This window comes from Macaca nemestrina, chromosome 1, assembly GCF_043159975.1.
Source record: "Macaca nemestrina isolate mMacNem1 chromosome 1, mMacNem.hap1, whole genome shotgun sequence".
NCBI lineage: Eukaryota > Metazoa > Chordata > Mammalia > Primates > Cercopithecidae > Macaca > Macaca nemestrina.
Window position 1 is genome coordinate 232,391,281 of NC_092125.1, and position 19,582 is coordinate 232,410,862.

A 19,582-nucleotide genomic window follows, 5' to 3' on the forward strand; every position below is an offset into this window, starting at 1 on the left:
TATATATATATATGCATCGTTTAAAATCCATGACTGAGCTGACATACAGTAAGGAAGTAAACAGCAGCCTTGAAATAGAAAACCTGGAGCACAGGAGGAGGAGGGGGCCTGAGGGGATTGTACCCCCGGCTTGGACTCATGAAGGGATCCATATTCTCCCCCATCTCTCCACCTGGCAGGGCCTCGACATTTTTGACTAACTGTATGACATGTGAGTGAATTCTGCATATTGATGCATTCAGCATGCATTGTGGCTGTGCAGTGGCTTCCGAGATGCAGCTCTGAAGGCAGCTTTGCAGAGGTGCCGGGGAACAGCAAGACTGCTGCCTGCCACAGGGGGGAGAGATGGGAAGGGATGCCAGCCACAGGTGCTCAGGAAGGCCCAGGCAGCACTGGTGTGGACAGACTCAACTCTGCTTAAAAAGGAAATCAAGGGCCGGGCGCGGTGGCTCAAGCCTGTAATCCCAGCACTTTGGGAGGCCGAGACGGGCGGATCACGAGGTCAGGAGATCGAGACCATCCTGGCTAACACGGTGAAACCCCGTCTCTACTAAAAAATACAAAAACTAGCCGGGCGAGGTGGCGGGCGCCTGTAGTCCCAGCTACTCGGGAGGCTGAGGCAGGAGAATGGCGGGAACCCGGGAGGCGGAGCTTGCAGTGAGCTGAGATCCGGCCACAGCACTCCAGCCTGGGCTACAGAGTGAGACTCCGCCTCAAAAAAAAAAAAAAAAAAAAAAAAGGAAATCAAGGCCGGGCACAGTGGCTCACGCCTGTAATCCCAGCACTTTGGGAGGCTGAGGTGGGCAGATCACCTGAGGTCAGGAATTTAAGACCAGCCTGGTCAACATGGTGAAACCCTGTCTCTACTACAAATACAAAATCAGCCAGCTGTGGTGGCAGGTGCCTGTAATCCCAGCTACTTGGGAGGCTGAAGCAGGAGAATCACTTGAACCCAGGAGGCGGAGGCCGTAGTGAGCCGAGATCGCGCCACTGCACTCCAACCCAGGCAACAGAGTGAGACTCCGTCTCAACAAGAACAAAAAAAAAAAATGGAAATCAACAACATCATGACAGTTAGTGTAACTTTGCACCAAAGGAGAAGGGGAAGTTCCAGAACTTTCTTCCAGCTTCACAGATAAGTCGCACACAGGCCTTTCAGGAGAGAGGTCACATTGGGGATGTTCAGGACAGGACGTTGCCAGTGGCAGAGACTGCTCCGAGTGCTGGCGTTAGCACATGGCAGGTCCCACCTCAGAAGTCCAGCTGTGTAGAAAGCTCCTCTGAGCAACGGGCAGGCCCAAGCATAGTTTAACAACATCAGAAAAGACAGCAAGACGGGCTCCTCCAAATTCTCTGCTCCAGGTGGAGAGGGGGACCCTGTGAGTGTGCTTGGTGACCCCCGTGGAGACGTGGACAGCAGGGGCCACTCACCGTCCTCCAGCAGCCGGTCACTAAGTAGGCTGGAGGCTGGAAGTTCCTGTTAATCTTCTAGAAAGATGGGCCTCCCTGAACTGGCAGGTTCCTGAAAAGAAAATAATGTTTTAAGAAAAAGAAAATAAAAATAGACGGGCCTACAGAGCTCAAGCACACCAAAGATTAGGTAGTAGGTGGAATAGAGCTTTTCCAAAGGAGAACAGGATATGGTACCTGTGGCGGAAAAGAGGACGTAATGACACGTGCAGCGGGAACGGGAACAGGAGCACCACGGATGTTCTGACCCCACGCCTGACCAGCTGACCCTGCGCCGGAGCAGCCCAGCCCACTACACGCCTGACCAGCCCGCCCCACACCTGACCAGCCCACCCCACTCCTGACCAACCCACTCCACACCTGACCAGCCCACCCACACCTGACCAGCCCACCCCCCCCCACCTGACCAGCCCACCCCACACCTGACCAGCCCACCCCCCCCCCACCTGACCAGCCCACCCCACACCTGACCAGCCCACCCCACACCTGACCAACCCACCCCACACCTGACCAACCCACCCCCCCCACCTGACCAGCCCAGCCCCCACCTGACCAGCCCACCCCACACCTGACCAGCCCACCCCCCCCACCTGACCAGCCCAGCCCCCCCCCCACCTGACCAGCCCACCCCACACCTGACCAGCCCACCCCACACCTGACCAACCCACCCCACACCTGACCAACCCACCCCCCCCACCTGACCAGCCCAGCCCCCACCTGACCAGCCCACCCCACACCTGACCAGCCCACCCCCCCCACCTGACCAGCCCAGCCCCCCCCCCACCTGACCAGCCCACCCCACTCCTGACCAGCCCACCCCACACCTGACCAGCCCACCCCACGCCTGACCAGCCCACCCCACACCTGACCAGCCCACCCCACACCTGACCAGCCCACCCCACACCTGACCAGCCCACCCCACACCTGACCAGCCCACCCCACACCTGACCAGCCCACCCCACACCTGACCAGCCCACCCCACGCCTGACCAGCCCACCCCACGCCTGACCAGCCCACCCCACGCCTGACCAGCCCACCCCACACCTGACCAGCCCACCCCACACCTGACCAGCCCACCCCACACCTGACCAGCCCACCCCACTCCTGACCAGCCCACCCCCCCCCACCTGACCAGCCCAGCCCCCACCTGACCAGCCCACCCCACACCTGACCAGCCCACCCCCCCCCACCTGACCAGCCCAGCCCCCCCCCCACCTGACCAGCCCACCCCACACCTGACCAGCCCACCCCACACCTGACCAACCCACCCCACACCTGACCAACCCACCCCCCCCCACCTGACCAGCCCACCCCACACCTGACCAGCCCACCCCACGCCTGACCAGCCCACCCCACACCTGACCAGCCCACCCCACACCTGACCAGCCCACCCCCCCCCACCTGACCAGCCCAGCCCCCACCTGACCAGCCCACCCCACACCTGACCAGCCCACCCCCCCCACCTGACCAGCCCAGCCCCCCCCCCACCTGACCAGCCCACCCCACTCCTGACCAGCCCACCCCCCCCACCTGACCAGCCCAGCCCACACCTGACCAGCCCACCCCACACCTGACCAGCCCACCCCACTCCTGACCAGCCCACCCCACACCTGACCAGCCCACCCCCCCACCTGACCAGCCCACCCCCCCACCTGACCAGCCCAGCCCACACCTGACCAGCCCACCCCCCCCCACCTGACCAGCCCACCCCACTCCTGACCAGCCCACCCCCCCCCACCTGACCAGCCCAGCCCACACCTGACCAGCCCACCCCCCCCCCACCTGACCAGCCCACCCCCCCCCCACCTGACCAGCCCACCCCACACCTGACCAGCCCACCCCACACCTGACCAGCCCACCCCACACCTGACCAGCCCACCCCACTCCTGACCAGCCCACCCCACACCTGACCAGCCCACCCCACACCTGACCAGCCCACCCCCACACCTGACCAGCCCACCCCCCCACCTGACCAGCCCACCCCCCCCCACCTGACCAGCCCACCCCACTCCTGACCAGCCCACACCCCCCCACCTGACCAGCCCACCCCACACCTGACCAGCCCACCCCACACCTGACCAGCCCACCCCACACCTGACCAGCCCACCCCCACACCTGACCAGCCCACCCCCCCACCTGACCAGCCCACCCCCCCCCACCTGACCAGCCCACCCCACTCCTGACCAGCCCACACCCCCCCACCTGACCAGCCCACCCCACACCTGACCAGCCCACCCCCCCCCCCACCTGACCAGCCCACCCCACACCTGACCAACCCACCCCCCCCCCACCTGACCAGCCCACCCCACACCTGACCAGCCCACCCCACACCTGACCAACCCACCCCACACCTGACCAACCCACCCCCCCCCACCTGACCAGCCCACCCCACACCTGACCAGCCCACCCCACACCTGACCAACCCACCCCACACCTGACCAACCCACCCCCCCCCCACCTGACCAGCCCACCCCACACCTGACCAGCCCACCCCACACCTGACCAGCCCACCCCCCCCCACCTGACCAGCCCAGCCCCCACCTGACCAGCCCACCCCACACCTGACCAGCCCACCCCCCCCCCACCTGACCAGCCCAGCCCCCCCCCCACCTGACCAGCCCACCCCACTCCTGACCAGCCCACCCCCCCCCACCTGACCAGCCCAGCCCACACCTGACCAGCCCACCCCCCCACCTGACCAGCCCAGCCCCCACCTGACCAGCCCAGCCCACACCTGACCAGCCCAGCCCACACCTGACCAGCCCACCCCCCCACCTGACCAGCCCAGCCCACACCTGACCAGCCGACCCCCCTACACTGACCAGCTGACCCCACACCTGACCAGCCCACCCCCCCACCTGACCAGCCCACCCCCCCACCTGACCAGCCCAGCCCACACCTGACCAGCCGACCCCCCTACACTGACCAGCTGACCCCACACCTGACCAGCCCACCCTGCGCCTGGCCAGCCCACCCTAGGCCAGCCAGCTGACCCTGTGCTGAGCAGCAGGGCCCAATCCTCACCTGCCTTCCCCATGGCCCTCCTTGTCACTGGCTCCATATGGGGTCTTTATACGAGAGCAGAAACAGACAGAACCTGGGTGAGCTTCACATGTGCCTTCTCGCTGATCCTTGGAAACAAGCAGATTCTACTCTGTTCACCACTCTTTCTGCTCAGTTTGATGCATTTTAGGCAAAAGCTGCCATCTTGCCAAGGCTCAGCCTCCTGGGCATTGGGAGGGCTGGAAGATGGCAAGCCCCTGGGGGGATACGGGGCACGTGCAGGTCCCTCCACTTCCAGGTGCCCTCCACAGGGTCTTGGGGCAGCAGAAGCCCCTCGGTGGGACCTGACTCTACTTCCTGGCCTCATGGGCCCTCTAAGCCTCAGTTTTCCTCTCTGCACCAGAGGACAGCCAGTGGTCAGTGGCCCTTTGGGCTTGGCTGCTGCCCCTCACCTGCTGACTCGCTGCCCGTCTGTACTAGGGGTCAGGTAGTCAAGGGGCAGGTTCCAGGTTAGGCTCACCTTCCTATGTGACCTGGTCACCACAAGGCATAGCTCCTTTCCTAAGAGGAAAGTATCTGAGCACCTGAGGGTCCACCATGAGCCCCAAGGGTCCACCATGAGTGCTGAGGGTCTGCTGTGAGTCCCGAGGGTCCACTGTGCTACAGCCCACTTGGGTCTAACGGAACCATTGGACCTGGAGAAACTGCCCAACCCCCATTGCTCAGAACGGAGTGGGCTGGGCTTCCTCAGGGGGACCCTGGAGCCGGGGCTGCTCCATCCCTGCTCTACCAGGGAGAAAACAGAGGCCTGGGTGGTGGGGCCGTGGCTTCTGGTCTGCTGACCACCTGCCCTAGAGACATGCTTCAAAATGCTGCAGGCCAGGCTCATGCCTGTAATCCCAGCACTTTGGAAGGCCAAGGCAGGAAAATCACTTGAGGCCAGGAGTGTGCAACCAGCCTGGGCAACACAGGAGACTCTGTCTCTACAAAAAAAAAAAAAAAAAAAAAAAGAAAGGCCCAAAGGATGGGGGGTTACTTGGACGAAGGCTCTGGCAAGCACAAGCTCAGCTGTGGGTTACCTGTCAGTCTCACTGTAACAAGCAGCCAGCACTGCAGGAAACGGACAGCTGCTGGGACAGAGTCGTCTCCACCCTCCCTGAAGCCCCTGGAGGATGAGGCTCCTCCCAGCTCTTGCAGCCACCGAGCCCTGGGGTCTGTGGGGTCCCTCAGCTCCACCCCTTCACTGGCAGCGCCGCTGTGGATGCTCTTGGGATAGGACCCAGGAGGCCACCTCCTTCCCCAGCTCCGGCCACAGAGATGCCCGGGTCACGGTGCCATCTGCTTCAGTGGTTGGGCTGAGGCACCTGCAGGGACTGGGCCCGCCATCCTGCGAGAGCCCAGGGAGTCTGAGGACAGCACTTGAGAAAGTCACCCCAGAGAGGGACTTTCAGGTCTGGATCCCACTGAGGTCAGCATTTGGCCCAGGCTCGGAGCCCAGGATCTGGTGAGAATGGGGCATCCACTGAAGGTCACTCCTCCCTGGCAGCAGCAGAGCAGTGTTGGGGGGGGCACCCGCCTCTCCACCAGGGGCTCTGTCCCCTCCCTGGGGGGGCACCCGCCTCTCCACCAGGGGCTCTGTCCCCTCCCTGGAATTTTGGAGGCATGACCAGAGGTGGTGAAGGGCTCACAGGGGCACACGTTTCTGGAAGAGAAAACAGTCACTGCTGCTGGAGAAACAGGAGACCCACAGGGGCAGGGAAGGGTGGCTCCTGGGAGCCCTAAAGGAGAAGTGTGTGCCAGGATGCTGAAACTGGCACTCAGCTCCCAGCGTAAAGGGGCTGAGGGTCATGGGGGCCATGAGAAGCGGTGGCTGCTGCCCTGGAGCTCTCGTTCTCACAGCTCCTAAGCATCGAAGCCATTCCCCAGGTCCCCAGGGACCCACTTGCTCACGTCCCAGCAGGCCCCGTGCCAGCCACAAGGCTCCCTCAAGGCCATGGCCAGGAGGACACCTCGTCCGGAAGCTCCCCTGCCCCCGTGTCTCCACTGTTGCTGGAGACTTCCATTGTTACTGGTCCAGCCTTCCCCTGCCAGGCAAAAGCATGTTCAGCCCATCCTGGGGCTGGGGCAGTTGGAAAGAAGAGGGGTTCCCAGAGGGCGGCCTGCCGAGAGGGCAGCAGCTTCCCTGCTACAGTGAGGACTCAGCCCTGGCTAGGGCTGCCCACGAGCCCCCGTGGCCCAGTCACCTGTGTGGGGAGGAGATCAGGAGTGGCTGGGTGGGACCTCTGAGGGGTCCCCTGGACAGACACCCCTCTGGGGGCAGAAGTAGGGTCTGAGAGAACAGGGGAAGCACTTCCTCAAGCAGGGACCCCCTGGGTGGGGCTCAAGCTGTGGCAGAGGATGGGCCAACCTGGGGAGCAGAGGGACAGCCTTTCAGAGACCGTCTGATGCTTCCACGCACAACAAGAAACCAAGAACGTCTGATAGTTATTTTTCTGACACCTTCTATTTATGGAAGTGATACTTACTATTTGCGATCATGATCTGCTTTTAGAAAGCACTCTAAGTGAAAAAGTGAACTCATTTAAAGAAAACATTTAGTGACTATCAGGATGCTAGCGTGTGTACAAACAGCATTGGAGACGGTGCTGCAGGCGGGGAAGCCTGTGCGTGTGAAAGGCCACCGCTGCCCAAGTGCAGGCGCTAAGCAGAGGTCACTCCCTCCCCCTCCTCCTCGCCCCTCCCTGTCCCCTTCCCTCCTTCCTTCCTTAGGGTTGGCCCCAGCTGTTCTTCGCAATACCCAGATCCCCATAGCTCAGCAGGAGGCCTCGGGAAGCAATGTTTTCCTCTCACAGACTCGGTTTCTGCTGCTCTGCTGGCCGCCCGAGGCTCCACCCTTTTCTCTGCTGGTCCCTCTTCCCTCGCTGCTGGCCTCTCACTAGGAGCTCAGTCCCAGGACTAAGTCTGCAACCACAGTCCCTGGCTAGAGGTCTGATGCAAGGCGGGCAGGACTAGCTTCATAGCAGTCTGCAGGGTCTGCAGCCACGACATCCGGGTACCCTCGGTTGCAATGGTCAGAAACCCTGTTTTGGTGTTGACAATGACTTTGCAGTCCAGGAGGTAGCTGGCTTCAGGTGAGGCTGGATCCAGATGCTGGAAGCAGCTGGGCCAGGCCGGCGTCCTGCCTCTCCCAAGGCTGGCTTCATTCTCCCGTTCTTCCCACCACCCACCTTCAGGGCCACAGCAGCTGGAATCCAACACCTGTCAGGGGCAGTCGCCCCTTTCACAAGAGCTTCAGCAAAGGCCTTGAGACTAAGGGGTCCAGTCTGGCTGGCCGGGCCCAGGTCACCTGCCAACTCCTAGGCAGGGGAGTGTCAGCCCCACCCAAGCTCCCCATGATCTGAGGATGGATAAAGGGGGCTGCCCAGAGGGAAATGGAGGTGCTGCAACACGAAGCTGGAATGGTCACAGCACAGGGTGAAGGCCCCAGCTGTCCTCAGGCCAACATGCCAAGGTAGTGAGGGGCCCCCCACCCCATACACCGTCATCCAGGCTCCTGCCCTGCCCCACTGCCCATACCCTCACAAGGGGCTTCCACTGAAAACTGGTGCAGTAGACCGGCTGAACCCCTGAGGAGTTCTGGGCAAGGACATGGGGGTCCCCTGAGTCACCATCACTCTCTGCTTTGCTGGCGCAGCCCCTGAGTCGCCTCACAACGATGGGGCAAGAGTCAGAGCCCAGGGTCTGCCCTTCCTAAGCAGAGGTGGGAGCTGGGGGCAGGGGGCAAGAAGCGCCTCTCCCAAGGTGTCTGCCCCCAACCTCTCTGTGCCAGGTGCAGAGGCCTCAGCAGATCCTGCCAGGGGCCCAACAGGTTGGAGAAGTGGTGTAGGCGGTCAGGGCCCTCCATGCTGGGGACAGAGGTGCACTGTGACCGCAGTTGGTGGAGGCCTGACCGCTGGGCCTGGGCTCTGGCTGAGCCTCTGAGATCCTGTGGGGGCCTGACCACTACCCTGGGTTTTTCAAGATGACCAGGAGTTCGTGAGGCTGGGTGGGGACTCCGTGGGGGGCGGGGACATGGCCATCCAGAGGTCAGGAACAGAAGAGCCAGTCTCTCCTCGCTCTCCCCCCAGGCAAGAGGAGCACAGAAACGGGTTGCAGGAGCTCAGGGTCCAGTTGCCAGAGACCCCTCCCCACCCCTGCAGACCCAGAGCTGGCTCAGCGGAGGTGCCAGCCCAGCCTTAGGTGCACAGCTTGGCCTCCTTTCCAGTTAGGGCAGGCCGGCCAGACCCAGCCATGTCTGCATACAGTCCCTGGCTATAGCCCTGGCCCTGGAGGGGTGTCCTGGTTGCTGGGTGATCTATGCAGGGATGGGATTAAGGGGCCGGGGTCTTGGGGCGCGTCCCGCCTTCCCCTCCCCATCGGTGCCACCTACCCAGTGCACCAGGTGGGCTTTCTGAATTCCCTTTGTCCAGCCCTGACCTCCCTGCAACCATCAGGAGGGCCCCCCAGAGCGCATCTGGCGGGAGAGGTGGGGCGATGAGGCTGAGAAGGTCGGCGCCCTGCAGCTGCCCCAGCTGCGTGGGGAGCGAAGGGAGTTCTCACCTTGCGAAGTCTCGTCTGTCAGGCTTTCCTCCGGGTGGGCGCTGTCCGTCTCGAAAGGAACAGAAGCCGCGGGGCCAAGGAAAGGCTCCGTGGTGGTCCCCAGCCCATCGGTATGGGCAGGTACCCTGACTGTGCGGGTCCCCGCCGCGGGTCCAGGGCGGCCAGCGCGAGGGTTCGAGGCCCGGGGTCCTGCGTGTGCCAGGCCACTGCGCCCCCATCGTAAAGCACGAAGTCCCCGAATGGTGTGGCCACGGGCGGTCGCGGAACTGCACTACACGAAACGAAGCCGGCCACAGCCCGTGAGCTTCGGCTCGGAAAGGCCGCAGCTGTCCAAGGTGCGCTCACTAGGCGGGAAGCCGGGGGAGAGGCGGCCCTGCCCGCACCCGGCCCCTGCCCGCACCCCGCGCCCCTGCACGCACCCCAGCCCCACCTGCACTTCGGCCGCCTTACTGCGCCCCCCTCCTCCCCCCGCCCGCCCCGGATCCCTTGCACCCGCAGGCCGCGGCCCGGCGAGGGTTAAGAGGGGCGGGGCGAGGGGCGGCCCCGCCTCCGCCGCCGCGCCGGGTCCGAGCGCGCACGGGGCGCGGGGGCGGGTCGGAGCGGGCGGCGGCGGAGGGCGCGGCGCGCCGGGGATCGCGGGGAGCGGGCAGCGGGGACGGCGGCGGCGCGGCCCGCGTGACCCAGCGCCGCGCCCCGTGGCCCCGCCGCGCCCGGCCCAGCCGCAGGATGCGCGCCCCGCCGCTGCTGCTGCTGCTGGCCGCCTGCGCGCCGCCGCCCTGCGCCGCGGCCGCCCCGACGCCGCCGGGCTGGGAGCCGGCCCCCGACGCGCCCTGGTGCCCCTACAAGGTGCTGCCCGAGGGCCCCGAGGCGGGCGGCGGGCGCCTGTGCTTCCGCAGCCCCGCGCGCGGCTTCCGCTGCCAGGCTCCGGCCTGCACGCTGCACGCCCCGGCCGGCCGCTCCCTGCGCGCCAGCGTCCTGCGCAACCGCAGCGTCCTCCTGCAGTGGCGCCTGGCCCCGGCCGCCGCGCGCCGCGTGCGCGCCTTCGCGCTCAACTGCTCATGGCGCGGCGCCTACACGCGCTTCCCGTGCGAGCGCGTGCTCCTCGGGGCCTCCTGCCGCGACTACCTGCTGCCCGACGTGCACGACGGCGTCCTCTACCGCCTGTGCCTGCAGCCGCTGCCGCTGCGCGCTGGGCCCGCCGCCCCCGCGCCAGAGCCCCCCGAGCCCGCCGAGTGCGTAGAGTTCACCGCCGAGCCGGCCGGCATGCAGGACATCGTGGTGGCCATGACGGCGGTGGGCGGCTCCATCTGCGTCATGCTGGTGGTCATCTGCCTGCTGGTGGCCTACATCACCGAGAACCTCATGCGCCCGGCCCTCGCGCGCCCCGGCCTGCGCAGACACCCCTGAAGCGCGAGGCCGCCAGCCCACCTGGGCGCCGCCTGCCCGAGGGCGCCTGAGCTCCCAGGTCCTCCGCCCGCTCTCCTCTCCTCATTCCTGCTGCTTCCTTAAGATCCCCGCGGAGGAGGACCTGCCGGCGACGGCTCCGGCACCTTGGCATCGTCACACGCCCTTCCCAGCCGGGCGTCAGACTCCCAGACTCTGGCTCTGGATTGGCCCCTGAGCCTGCGCTGCTGTGCCGGCCGCATCCAGGGCTCTCCCCGCTCACCACAGGCCTTCATGGAGGCGACCAGGGCATGGAGCCCCTTCCAGCAAGAGCCATGGGCACTCCGGATCACCCCGCACCTCCATCCTGTGCCAAATTGTCCCAGATAGACCGTCGCCCTTGCTAGGTCACTGTGCTTTGCAGGCCTGGGACGCAGCTCTCCAAGCCTGTCCTCCCCCGCCCCACCCCACTGGGCTTAGGTTAGCTTCGTGCCTTAGTATCTCGGGCCCACACTGCAGGAGCCAACACCCCCTGCTGTCCAGGGGGGTCTGTGGCCCTAAGATTGGCCGGCCCCTCCATGCACCTGGCCAGCGTCCCCTTGGAGACACCCCCACCTTCAAGCGCTGCAGAAGCATGAGGTGAGGGCCTGCAACGCTCTGTACCGTTTAGGGTGTTGGACCAGCCGGGAGCCATGACATGGCAGGCCTGGCCCAGCGGCCAGGGTGAGTGTTCTCAGACCCGGGGCGGCTGGTGGTTCTCCAGGGCCGGGTACCCCTTTTGTGTGTGCGGCCTCTGACTAGGACTTCCTGTGGAAATGGGGGCAGATGGTGGCCATCACCACTGGGTCCCAGGGCAGAAGCTTAGATACCAGCCTTGAGCAGTCCGACCTTCCACCGCGGCCTGAATCCCAAGCCTCAGCCAACCCAGGGGACCTCAGCAGCGACAGTGTGACTGACAGCACCACCCCTAGCCTTTGCATGCCCAGGGGTCCAGAGCCAGGATCTGGCCCGGCAATGCCACCCGCCATGGAAGAAAAGCTGACCCTGCCCACCTGCTGCAGACCCGGGCCCCGGGCTAAGGTTGCTTTCTGTGATGGCTGCCTGGTGACATTGGACACCAGGAGGGGTATGGCACTGCCCTCCCCTCCTGGAGCCCCTGGCACTGACCTCCTGGACTTGACCTGACTCCTGGTCACTGGCCAAACACCCACCTTCACCCCAGCCACCCCAGGCCCTGGCTGGTGCCCCATGATACCTGCAGCCCACCTCTGTGTCTTTGCTCCACCCACCCCTGCGTGGCGCTGGTCAGGCGCAAACCTGGCGCCAATGTCTAAATGTCCATCCTCAGATCAACAGTGCTGTCTGTGTGTTATTTGGGAGGTGGGAGGGAAGAAAAAGGTGGATTCCCCTTCTCCCCAGCTGCCCTAGGACCCTTGGGTATTGGCCGGTGGCTGGCCCCGAACCCTCTCCTGGCCCGGGTGGCATTGGCCCCGGGTGGCGTTGGCGCCGGCAGCGTGTGCGGCACACTGCCTTACATTTCCTGCCAGGACAGGCAGGGTGCCCAGTGCTTGTCTCTGCGCCTTCTTGTCGTGGGCCAGCTGTTGGCGGGGGATGGGGGAGGCAGTACCTGCCGCGCTTAGAAATAACCCATTCCCATGGCTACCCACTTGAGCTGTGACGGCCACGATTAGGCTGCTCCAGAGGGGCTCCCCACCCTGTCTGGACCTCCCTGTGCAGAGCTAGAGCTGGGGTGGGAACGGTGGACAGAGGACAGCCTGGGGCTCCTGTGTGTATCCTGTGCTGAATGCCATCCTCCCTCCCCCACAGCCTCTTCCAGGGTGTCCTTGAGGCACCTGCAGCCAGCGGTGACCCTGAGGAAGCAAAAACAGGCGGGGGCGGGGGGAGCCCAGCTCTGAGGAGTGACTCATCCCCAGAGGGGCGTGCAGCGATGTGTCTAGACAGCCTGGCGGGATTAGGGGGCTTCCCGTTCCAGCCACCTTCTGCCCTGGCCACTGGCAAGGGTGTTGCCATGTCTTCTACCAGCAAAGGCAGAGTCCAGGGAGCTGGGGCAGCATGGCTCCTTGGGGATCGATCGGGAAGTTTCAGAGGCTCCCTGGCCTGCGGCAGGATTCTGGCTTGTTTGTGAGCTTAGGCTCACACCGGCTACAGCCACAGGCCTGTCCCGTCAGTTCCGGGAGTTTCTCAGAGGCCTGGAGTCCAGCTGAGGAGTCCAGCTGAGCGTTTGCAGAGGTGGGGCTTCAGCAGCCTGTGGGGCCCAGGGGACAAGCCTTGGCCTGGGAGCAGGCGTTCCTGCTGGGGTGGGGGGGTGTCTGCATCTGAGCTCGTGGTCACTTGCACAGACTGCTCGTTCCCTAGCTGGCCACCTTCCCAGCTGGCCCCATTATCCTCCCAGAGGCATGGGGACCCCCCAACCTCTCCCTCTGACCTGGTGCACCTGAAAGATCGGTGGTGCAGCTTCCAGTCCCACCCAGAAGGTTCTTTCCTTCTGCTCCACCTGGAGGAGCCTCCCCTCCCTCTCTCTGTCTCTCCATTCTTTCTCTCTCTCTCTCTCCCCTTCCTCTCCCTCTATCTCTGTCTTCCCATGTATCTCTGTCTCTGTCACTCTCTGTCTCTGGCTCTCTGTCTCTCTCCATCTCTCTCTGTCCCTATTTCTGTGTCTCTGTCTCCATCTCCCTCCATCTCTCTCTGTCTTTGTCTCTCTCTGCCTCTCGTCTCCATCTCTCTGACTTTCTCTCTGCCTCTCTCTGTGTCTGTCTCTGTCGCTCTCCATCTCTCTCTGTCCCTATCTCTCTGCCTCCATCTCTCTCTCCCTCTCTCTGTCTCTCTCTTTTTGTCTCTGTCTCTCTGCCTCCGTCTCCATCTGTCTCTGTCTCTCTGCCTCTCTCTGTATGTCTCTCTCCATCTCTCTCTGTCCCTCTCTCTTTCTGTCTCTCTGTCTCTGTCTCTCTCTATTCCTCTCTCTGCCTCTCTGTCTCTCTCCACCTCTGCCTCTGTCTCCATCTCTCTCTGTCTCTGTCTCTCTGCCTCTCTCCATCTGTCTCTCTCTGCCTGTCTCTCTCTGTCTCTCTCCATCTCTCTCTGTCCTCTCTCTGTGTCTTTCTGTCTCTCTGTCTCTGTCTCTGTCTCTGTGTCTCTCTGTCCCTCCCCACCCTCTTCTCTCTGGACCATGGCTCTCTGCTCTTCTTCAGACTTGGTGGCCCAGGCTGGGGTGGGGGAAGCTCTCAGTGTAGCAACCGCCATGTGCTGTGGAGCTGGAGGGCAGACGGCTCCACCTGACCTTTCTCACTGGTGCTTGGAGGTATACGCTTTTCCAGTGTGAGCGGAAGGGACCTGCCCTGCCTCGGAAGCTGCCCCGACTTCATCCTGGCTCACCCGTGCCTGCCCTTCAGGAGGCACGAGTCTTTCAGTGCCTCCACTGTGGAATGGAAACAGCCAGGTAGAGATGAGAACTGGAGCCATTGTTACCACAGCTTGAACTGCCCTGGGCCGAGACCCCTGGAGCCTCGTCCCAGCCAACCCTGCCGAGACCAGAGGCCCTTCTTGAAGTTTTCACTTTGATCACTCGGGCCTCTCACCCCTTCTGTGTCCAAAAGAGAACGCTATGCCTCCCTGCTCACCTCCGTAGCCTGGCCCACAGCGATGGCCCCATCTTAGCAAACCGCAGGACCCACAGCCATGCTGAGTACAGGAGCTGGAGGCCCAGCGTGGTCTGGATGCAGGGAGCCAGGCCCTGCTTTCTCCCCAGGTGCCCCAGGAGGGGTGGGTTCCAGGCCTCCTGGGAGGAACAGAGGACTGTGAGGCTGGTGGTTCCCTGTTCGCTTCGGACGGGGGTCTCTACTACTGGACAGGGGGCTCGGGAACGGCCAGGAGCTGCTGGAGACCCTGGCCTGGCAGGTGCAAGATTTGGCCAGTCTAGCAAGTCCTGGGTACCTGGCACCAGGGCCTCCCGCCTTGACTCAAAGAAGGGAGCCCTTAGATGGCGTGAGGGGGCCCCCACCTTCCAATGGGCCGAAAGCCTGAAGGGTGGCAAGCACCTCCACTTTCTTTCCAGACAGGACTGTGGCCCCTCCCAGGACTGTGGTGCCCCTCCCTCAGGCTTTCCTTTTCCTTTGGACTTTATGGATGTTTACTAAGTGTTACCTTTTTTTTCTTTTTTTTTTTCTTTTTTTCTTTCCTTTTTTTTTTTTTTTTAAGAGATGGGAGATATCATTGTGTTGCCCAGGCTGGTCTTGAACTCCTGGACTCAAGTGATCCCCCCACCTCAGCCTCCCAAACTGCTGGGATACAGGCCTTTTTTTTTTTTTTTTTTTTTGTGATGGAGTCTCACTCTGTCGCCCAGGCTGGCGTCAGTGGTGTGATCTTGGCTCACTGCAACCTCCGCCTCCCAGGTTCAAGCAATTCTCCTGCCTCAGCCTCTTGCGTAGCTGGCATTACAGGTGCGTGTCACCATGCCCAGTTAATTTTGTATTTTTAGTAGAGACAGGGTTTCATCATGTTGGTCAGGCTGGTCTCGAACTCCCGACCTCAGGTGATCCACCCACCTTGGCCTCCCAAAGTGCTGGGATTACAAGAGTGAGCCACCACGCCCAGCCGACTTTTCTTTTTTTTTTTTTTTTTTTTTTTTTTTGAGACGGAGTCTCGCTCTGTCGCCCAGGCTGGAGTGCAGTGGCCGGATCTCAGCTCACTGCAAGCTCCGCCTCCCGGGTTTACGCCATTCTCCCGCCTCAGCCTCCCGAGTAGCTGGGACTACAGGCGCCCGCCACCTCGCCCGGCTAGTTTTTTGTACTTCTTTTTAGTAGAGACGGGGTTTCACCGTGTTAGCCAGGATGGTCTCGATCTCCTGACCTCGTGATCCGCCCGTCTCGGCCTCCCAAAGTGCTGGGATTACAGGCGTGAGCCACCGTGCCCGGCCCAGCCGACTTTTCTTTTTCTTTTTTTTCCTTTTTTTTCTTTTTCTTTTTTTTTTTTTTTTTTTTTTTTTTTTTTTTGAGGCGGAGTCTCGCTCTGTCGCCCAGGCTGGAGTGCAGTGGCGCGATCTCGGCTCACTGCAAGCTCCGCCTCCCGGGTTCCCGCCATTCTCCTGCCTCAGCCTCCCTAGTAGCTGGGACTACAGGCGCCGCCACCACGCCCGGCTAATTTTTTTGTATTTTTTAGTGGAGACGGGGTTTCATTGTGTTAGCCAGGATGGTCTCGATCTCCTGACCTCGTGATCCGCCCGTCTCGGCCTCCCAAAGTGCTGGGATTACAGGCTTGAGCCACCGCGCCCGGCCCCTTTTTTTTTCTTTGAGATGAATTTTTGCTCTTTTTGCCCAGGCTGGAGTGCAGTGGAACCATCTCAGCTCACTGCAACCTCTGCCTCCCGGATTCAAGCAATTCTTTTGTCTCAGCCTCCTGAGTAGCTGGGATTACAGGTATGTGCCATCATGCCTGGCTAATTTTTGTATTTTTAGTAGAGTTGGGATTTTACCACGTTGGCCAGGGTGGTCTCGATCTCCTGACTTCAGGTGATCTGCCCGCCTCAGCCTCCCAAAGTGCTGGGATTACAGGTGTGAAACATTGCCACCAGCCTGGATAATTTTTCTACCTCCCTTTAGCTTACTATGAAATATTTGGTTCAATGTTCATCTGTTTTCTGGGCATGCCTTCCTGGTATACCTTCTTTGCAGGAATGTTACAATGTTTATTGTTTTCTTTCCTTTTTTTTTTTTTTCTTTTTTTTTGAGACAGAATCTCGCTCTGTCCCCCAGACTGGAGTTCAGTGGCAGGATCTCGGCTCACTGCAAACTCCACCTCCCGGGTTCATGCCATTCTCCTGCCTCAGCCTCCTGAGTAGCTGGGACTACAGGTGCCCGCCACCATGCCCAGTAATTTATTTATTTATTTATTTTTTTTTTTTGAGACGGAGTCTCGCTCTGTCGCCCAGGCTGGAGTGCAGTGGCCGGATCTCAGCTCACTGCAAGCTCCACCTCCTGGGTTTACGCCATTCTCTTGCCTCAGCCTCCCGAGTAGCTGGGACTACAGGCGCCGCCACCTCGCCCGGCTAGTTTTTGTATTTTTTAGTAGAGACGGGGTTTTACCGTGTTAGCCAGGATGGTCTCGATCTCCTGACCTCGTGATCCGCCCGTCTCGGCCTCCCAAAGTGCTGGGATTACAGGCTTGAGCCACCGTGCCCGGCCAGTAATTCATTTTTTAAATTTTAAAAAATTTTTTTATTTTTGGTAGAGATGGGCTTTCACCGTGTTATCCAGGATGGTCTTGATCTCTTGACCTCGTGATCCGCCCACCTTGTCCTCCCAAAGTGCTGGGATTACAGGCGTGAGCCACCGCGCCCGGCCCCTATTGTTTTCTTTTTCTTACAGAAATGCTCTATGGGATTCGATCACTCTCCCTTTCTGTCAGCCACATTTAACTAAATGGGTGCTCCTGTGCTCCCAGGAGGCGCGTGGGTCCCTGAAGTCCCTCTAGGTGCCCCTGCTGTTGTCCCTGAGCATTAAATATGCGGCCTTGGGCTAGACGGGTCTCTTTCCTTTGGTGTCTTTATTTTGCTTATTTTTGGTTCTTCTCTGGCCCATTCCCTTCCTTCTCATTGGCCACCATCCTTGGCCACATTGGGGGTTTTTGTTTGTTTGTTTCTTTTTTTTTAATTGAGATGGAGTCTGGCTCTGTTGCCAGGCTGGAGTGCAGTGGTGCCATCTTGGCTCACTGCAAGCTCCACCTCTCGGTTTCCAGTGATTCTCCTGCCTCAGCCTCCCGAGTAGCTGGGACTACAGGCCCGCGCCACCACACCCGGCTAAGTTTTTGTATTTTAGTAGAGACAGGGTTTCACCATGTTGGCCAGGCTGGTCTCGATCTCCTGACCTCATGATCCACCTGCCTCGGCCTCCCAAAGTGCTGGGATTACAGGTGTGAGCCACCGCGCCCGGCCAGCTTCTCTTGGTGATCCTTGGGTTGTAGATGCATCAGCCCAGTCTCTGCCTCCGTCCTCACAGGGTGATCTCTCTGCCTGTCTCCACTGTCTCTGTGTCCAGATCTCTCCCTTTCTTTTATAAAGATACCTGTAATATTGGGAAAAACAAAGAGCTACTTTCCTCTTCTCTCACTCAGCAGTCCACACTGCTGTGTCCCAGGAGCGTGGGGTTTCCCACACCAAGGAGTTCTGTTTTTTGTTGAGGCGGAGTCTTGCTCTGTCGCCCAGGCTGGAGTGCAGTGGCACCATCTCAGCTCACTGCAAGCTCCGCCTCCCAGGTTCACGCCATTCTCCTGCCTCAGCCTCCTGAGTAGCTGGGACTACAGGTGCCCGCCACCACCCCCGGCTCATCCAAGCATTTTAGGAGCTGTGTGTCATGAAACAGGGAGGAAGAGCAATGCATGTTTCCCTATAGCACAGCACCATTGATGGCAGGAGGGCCCACACTAATTCAACACGACCTCATTTCATTTGATTACGCCTGCAAAGATCCCTATTTCCACATAAGGTTACATTCATAGTTAATGGGCCAGGACCTCATCATACCCTGTGGAAGGACACAGGAGCTACGAGTCACTGTGTACACCGTGTCTGGGGACGGCTACGAGTCGCTGTGGACACCGTGTCTGGGGGCGGCCACGAGTCGCTGTGGACGGTGTGTCTGGGGACGGCCACGAGTCACTGTGGACGGTGTGTCTTGGGGCGGCCGCGAGTCGCTGTGGACACCGTGTCTCGGGACAGCAACAACTGCTTGGGCCAGCGGCACGGGGTAAAAGAATTTACCATCAACCAGGCGCAGTGGTTCACGCCTGTAATCCCTGCACTTTGGGAGGCCAAGGCACGCAGATCACGAGGTCAGGAGATCAAGACGAGCCTGGCCAACATGGTGAAACCCCGTCTCTACTAAAAATAAACAAATTAGCTGGGTGTGGTGGTGGGCGCCTATAGTCCCAGCTACTCGGGAGGCTGAGGCAGGAGAATCACTTGAACCCGGGAGGTGGAGGTTGCAGTGAGCTGAGATCACACCACCGCACTCCAGCCTGGGTGACCAAGTGACACTCCATCCCCCCGCAAAAAAAAAAGAATTTACCAAGACAGCTGTAGGTAGAGAAAGGCAGTTATGTTAGCGAAAGTAGGAAAATATGTTGCAAGGAGGCAATGGGTGGCCAGCAAGAGAGGCCAACGGCATGGAGACAAAGGCTTGCTGGGCATTTTGTAGGGTGGCTCCTGGGCTGACGGCCAATGCCAAGGCAGAAGGGAGCTTTACCTGCATTCTCCTGTCAGCCAGGGTGTTTGGTAATTTGAGGCTTTTGATGGCGAGCAGGAAGTTTGTGAGTAACATGCATTACTTGTTTAGGAGGGCCATACGGAAAGGCAGACCTACAGCCCATGTCCTTTCTGTCTCTGCTTTCCCCTACTCCCTCCAGCCCGACTCCTTTTCCCTAATTAGGGCCCCCACACGGGACACTTTAAATGCAGCTACTGTGACTGAGGACCTCCGTTCTATATTTTAGTTAAACTTTTTTTTTTTTTTGAGACAGAGTCTCACTCTGTCACCCAGGCTGGAGTGCAGTGGCGCGATCTCAGTTCACTGCAAGCTCCGCCTCCCGGGTTCACGCCATTCTCCTGCCTCAGCCTCCCGAGTAGCTGGGACTACAGGCGCCCGCCACCACGCCCGGCTAATTTTTTGTATTTTTAGTAGAGACGGGGTTTCACCGTGTTAGCCAGGATGGTCTCGATCTCCTGACCTCGTGATCCGCCTGCCTCAGCCTCCCAAAGTGCTGGGATGAGCCACCGCGCCCGGCCGTTAAACTTAAGTTTAAACAAATAACCTCTTATGTTTGGTGCACACTTTGTCAGATGGCACAGTTCTCAAAACTCTTTTTTTGGGGGAGAGGACAGAGTCTTCCCCCTGTCACCCAGGGTGGAGTGCAACGTCATGATCTCCGCTCACTGCAACCTCTGCCTCCTGGGTTCAAGCAATTCTCCTGCCTCAGTCTCCCGAGTAGTTCGGATTACAGGCAGCTGCCACCATGCCTAGCTAATTTTGGTATTTTTAGTAGAGACCAGATTTCACCATGATGGTCAGGCTGGTCTCGAACTCCTGACCTCAGGTGATCCGCCCGCCTCGGCCTCCCA

General features: G+C 60.8%; 1 protein-coding gene and 1 long non-coding RNA gene across 2 annotated transcripts; one reads left to right on the top strand and one right to left on the bottom strand.

Moving 5' to 3' along the window:
- On the bottom strand, window positions 1-9,501 carry LOC105498331 (uncharacterized). The gene is made up of 2 exons (XR_011606865.1): window positions 9,073-9,501; window positions 1-1,522 (listed from the first exon to the last, which is right to left on the bottom strand). It is a non-coding gene; the product is annotated as an uncharacterized lncRNA (long non-coding RNA).
- A 153-nt stretch (window positions 9,502-9,654) lies between these two features.
- LOC105498329 (fibronectin type III domain containing 10) lies at window positions 9,655-11,808 on the top strand. Its single transcript, XM_011770372.3, has one exon. The coding sequence runs from the start codon at window positions 9,799-9,801 to the stop codon at window positions 10,477-10,479; it is 681 nt and encodes a 226-aa protein (XP_011768674.2). The 5' UTR covers window positions 9,655-9,798; the 3' UTR covers window positions 10,480-11,808.
- The last annotated feature ends 7,774 nt before the right edge of the window (window positions 11,809-19,582 follow it).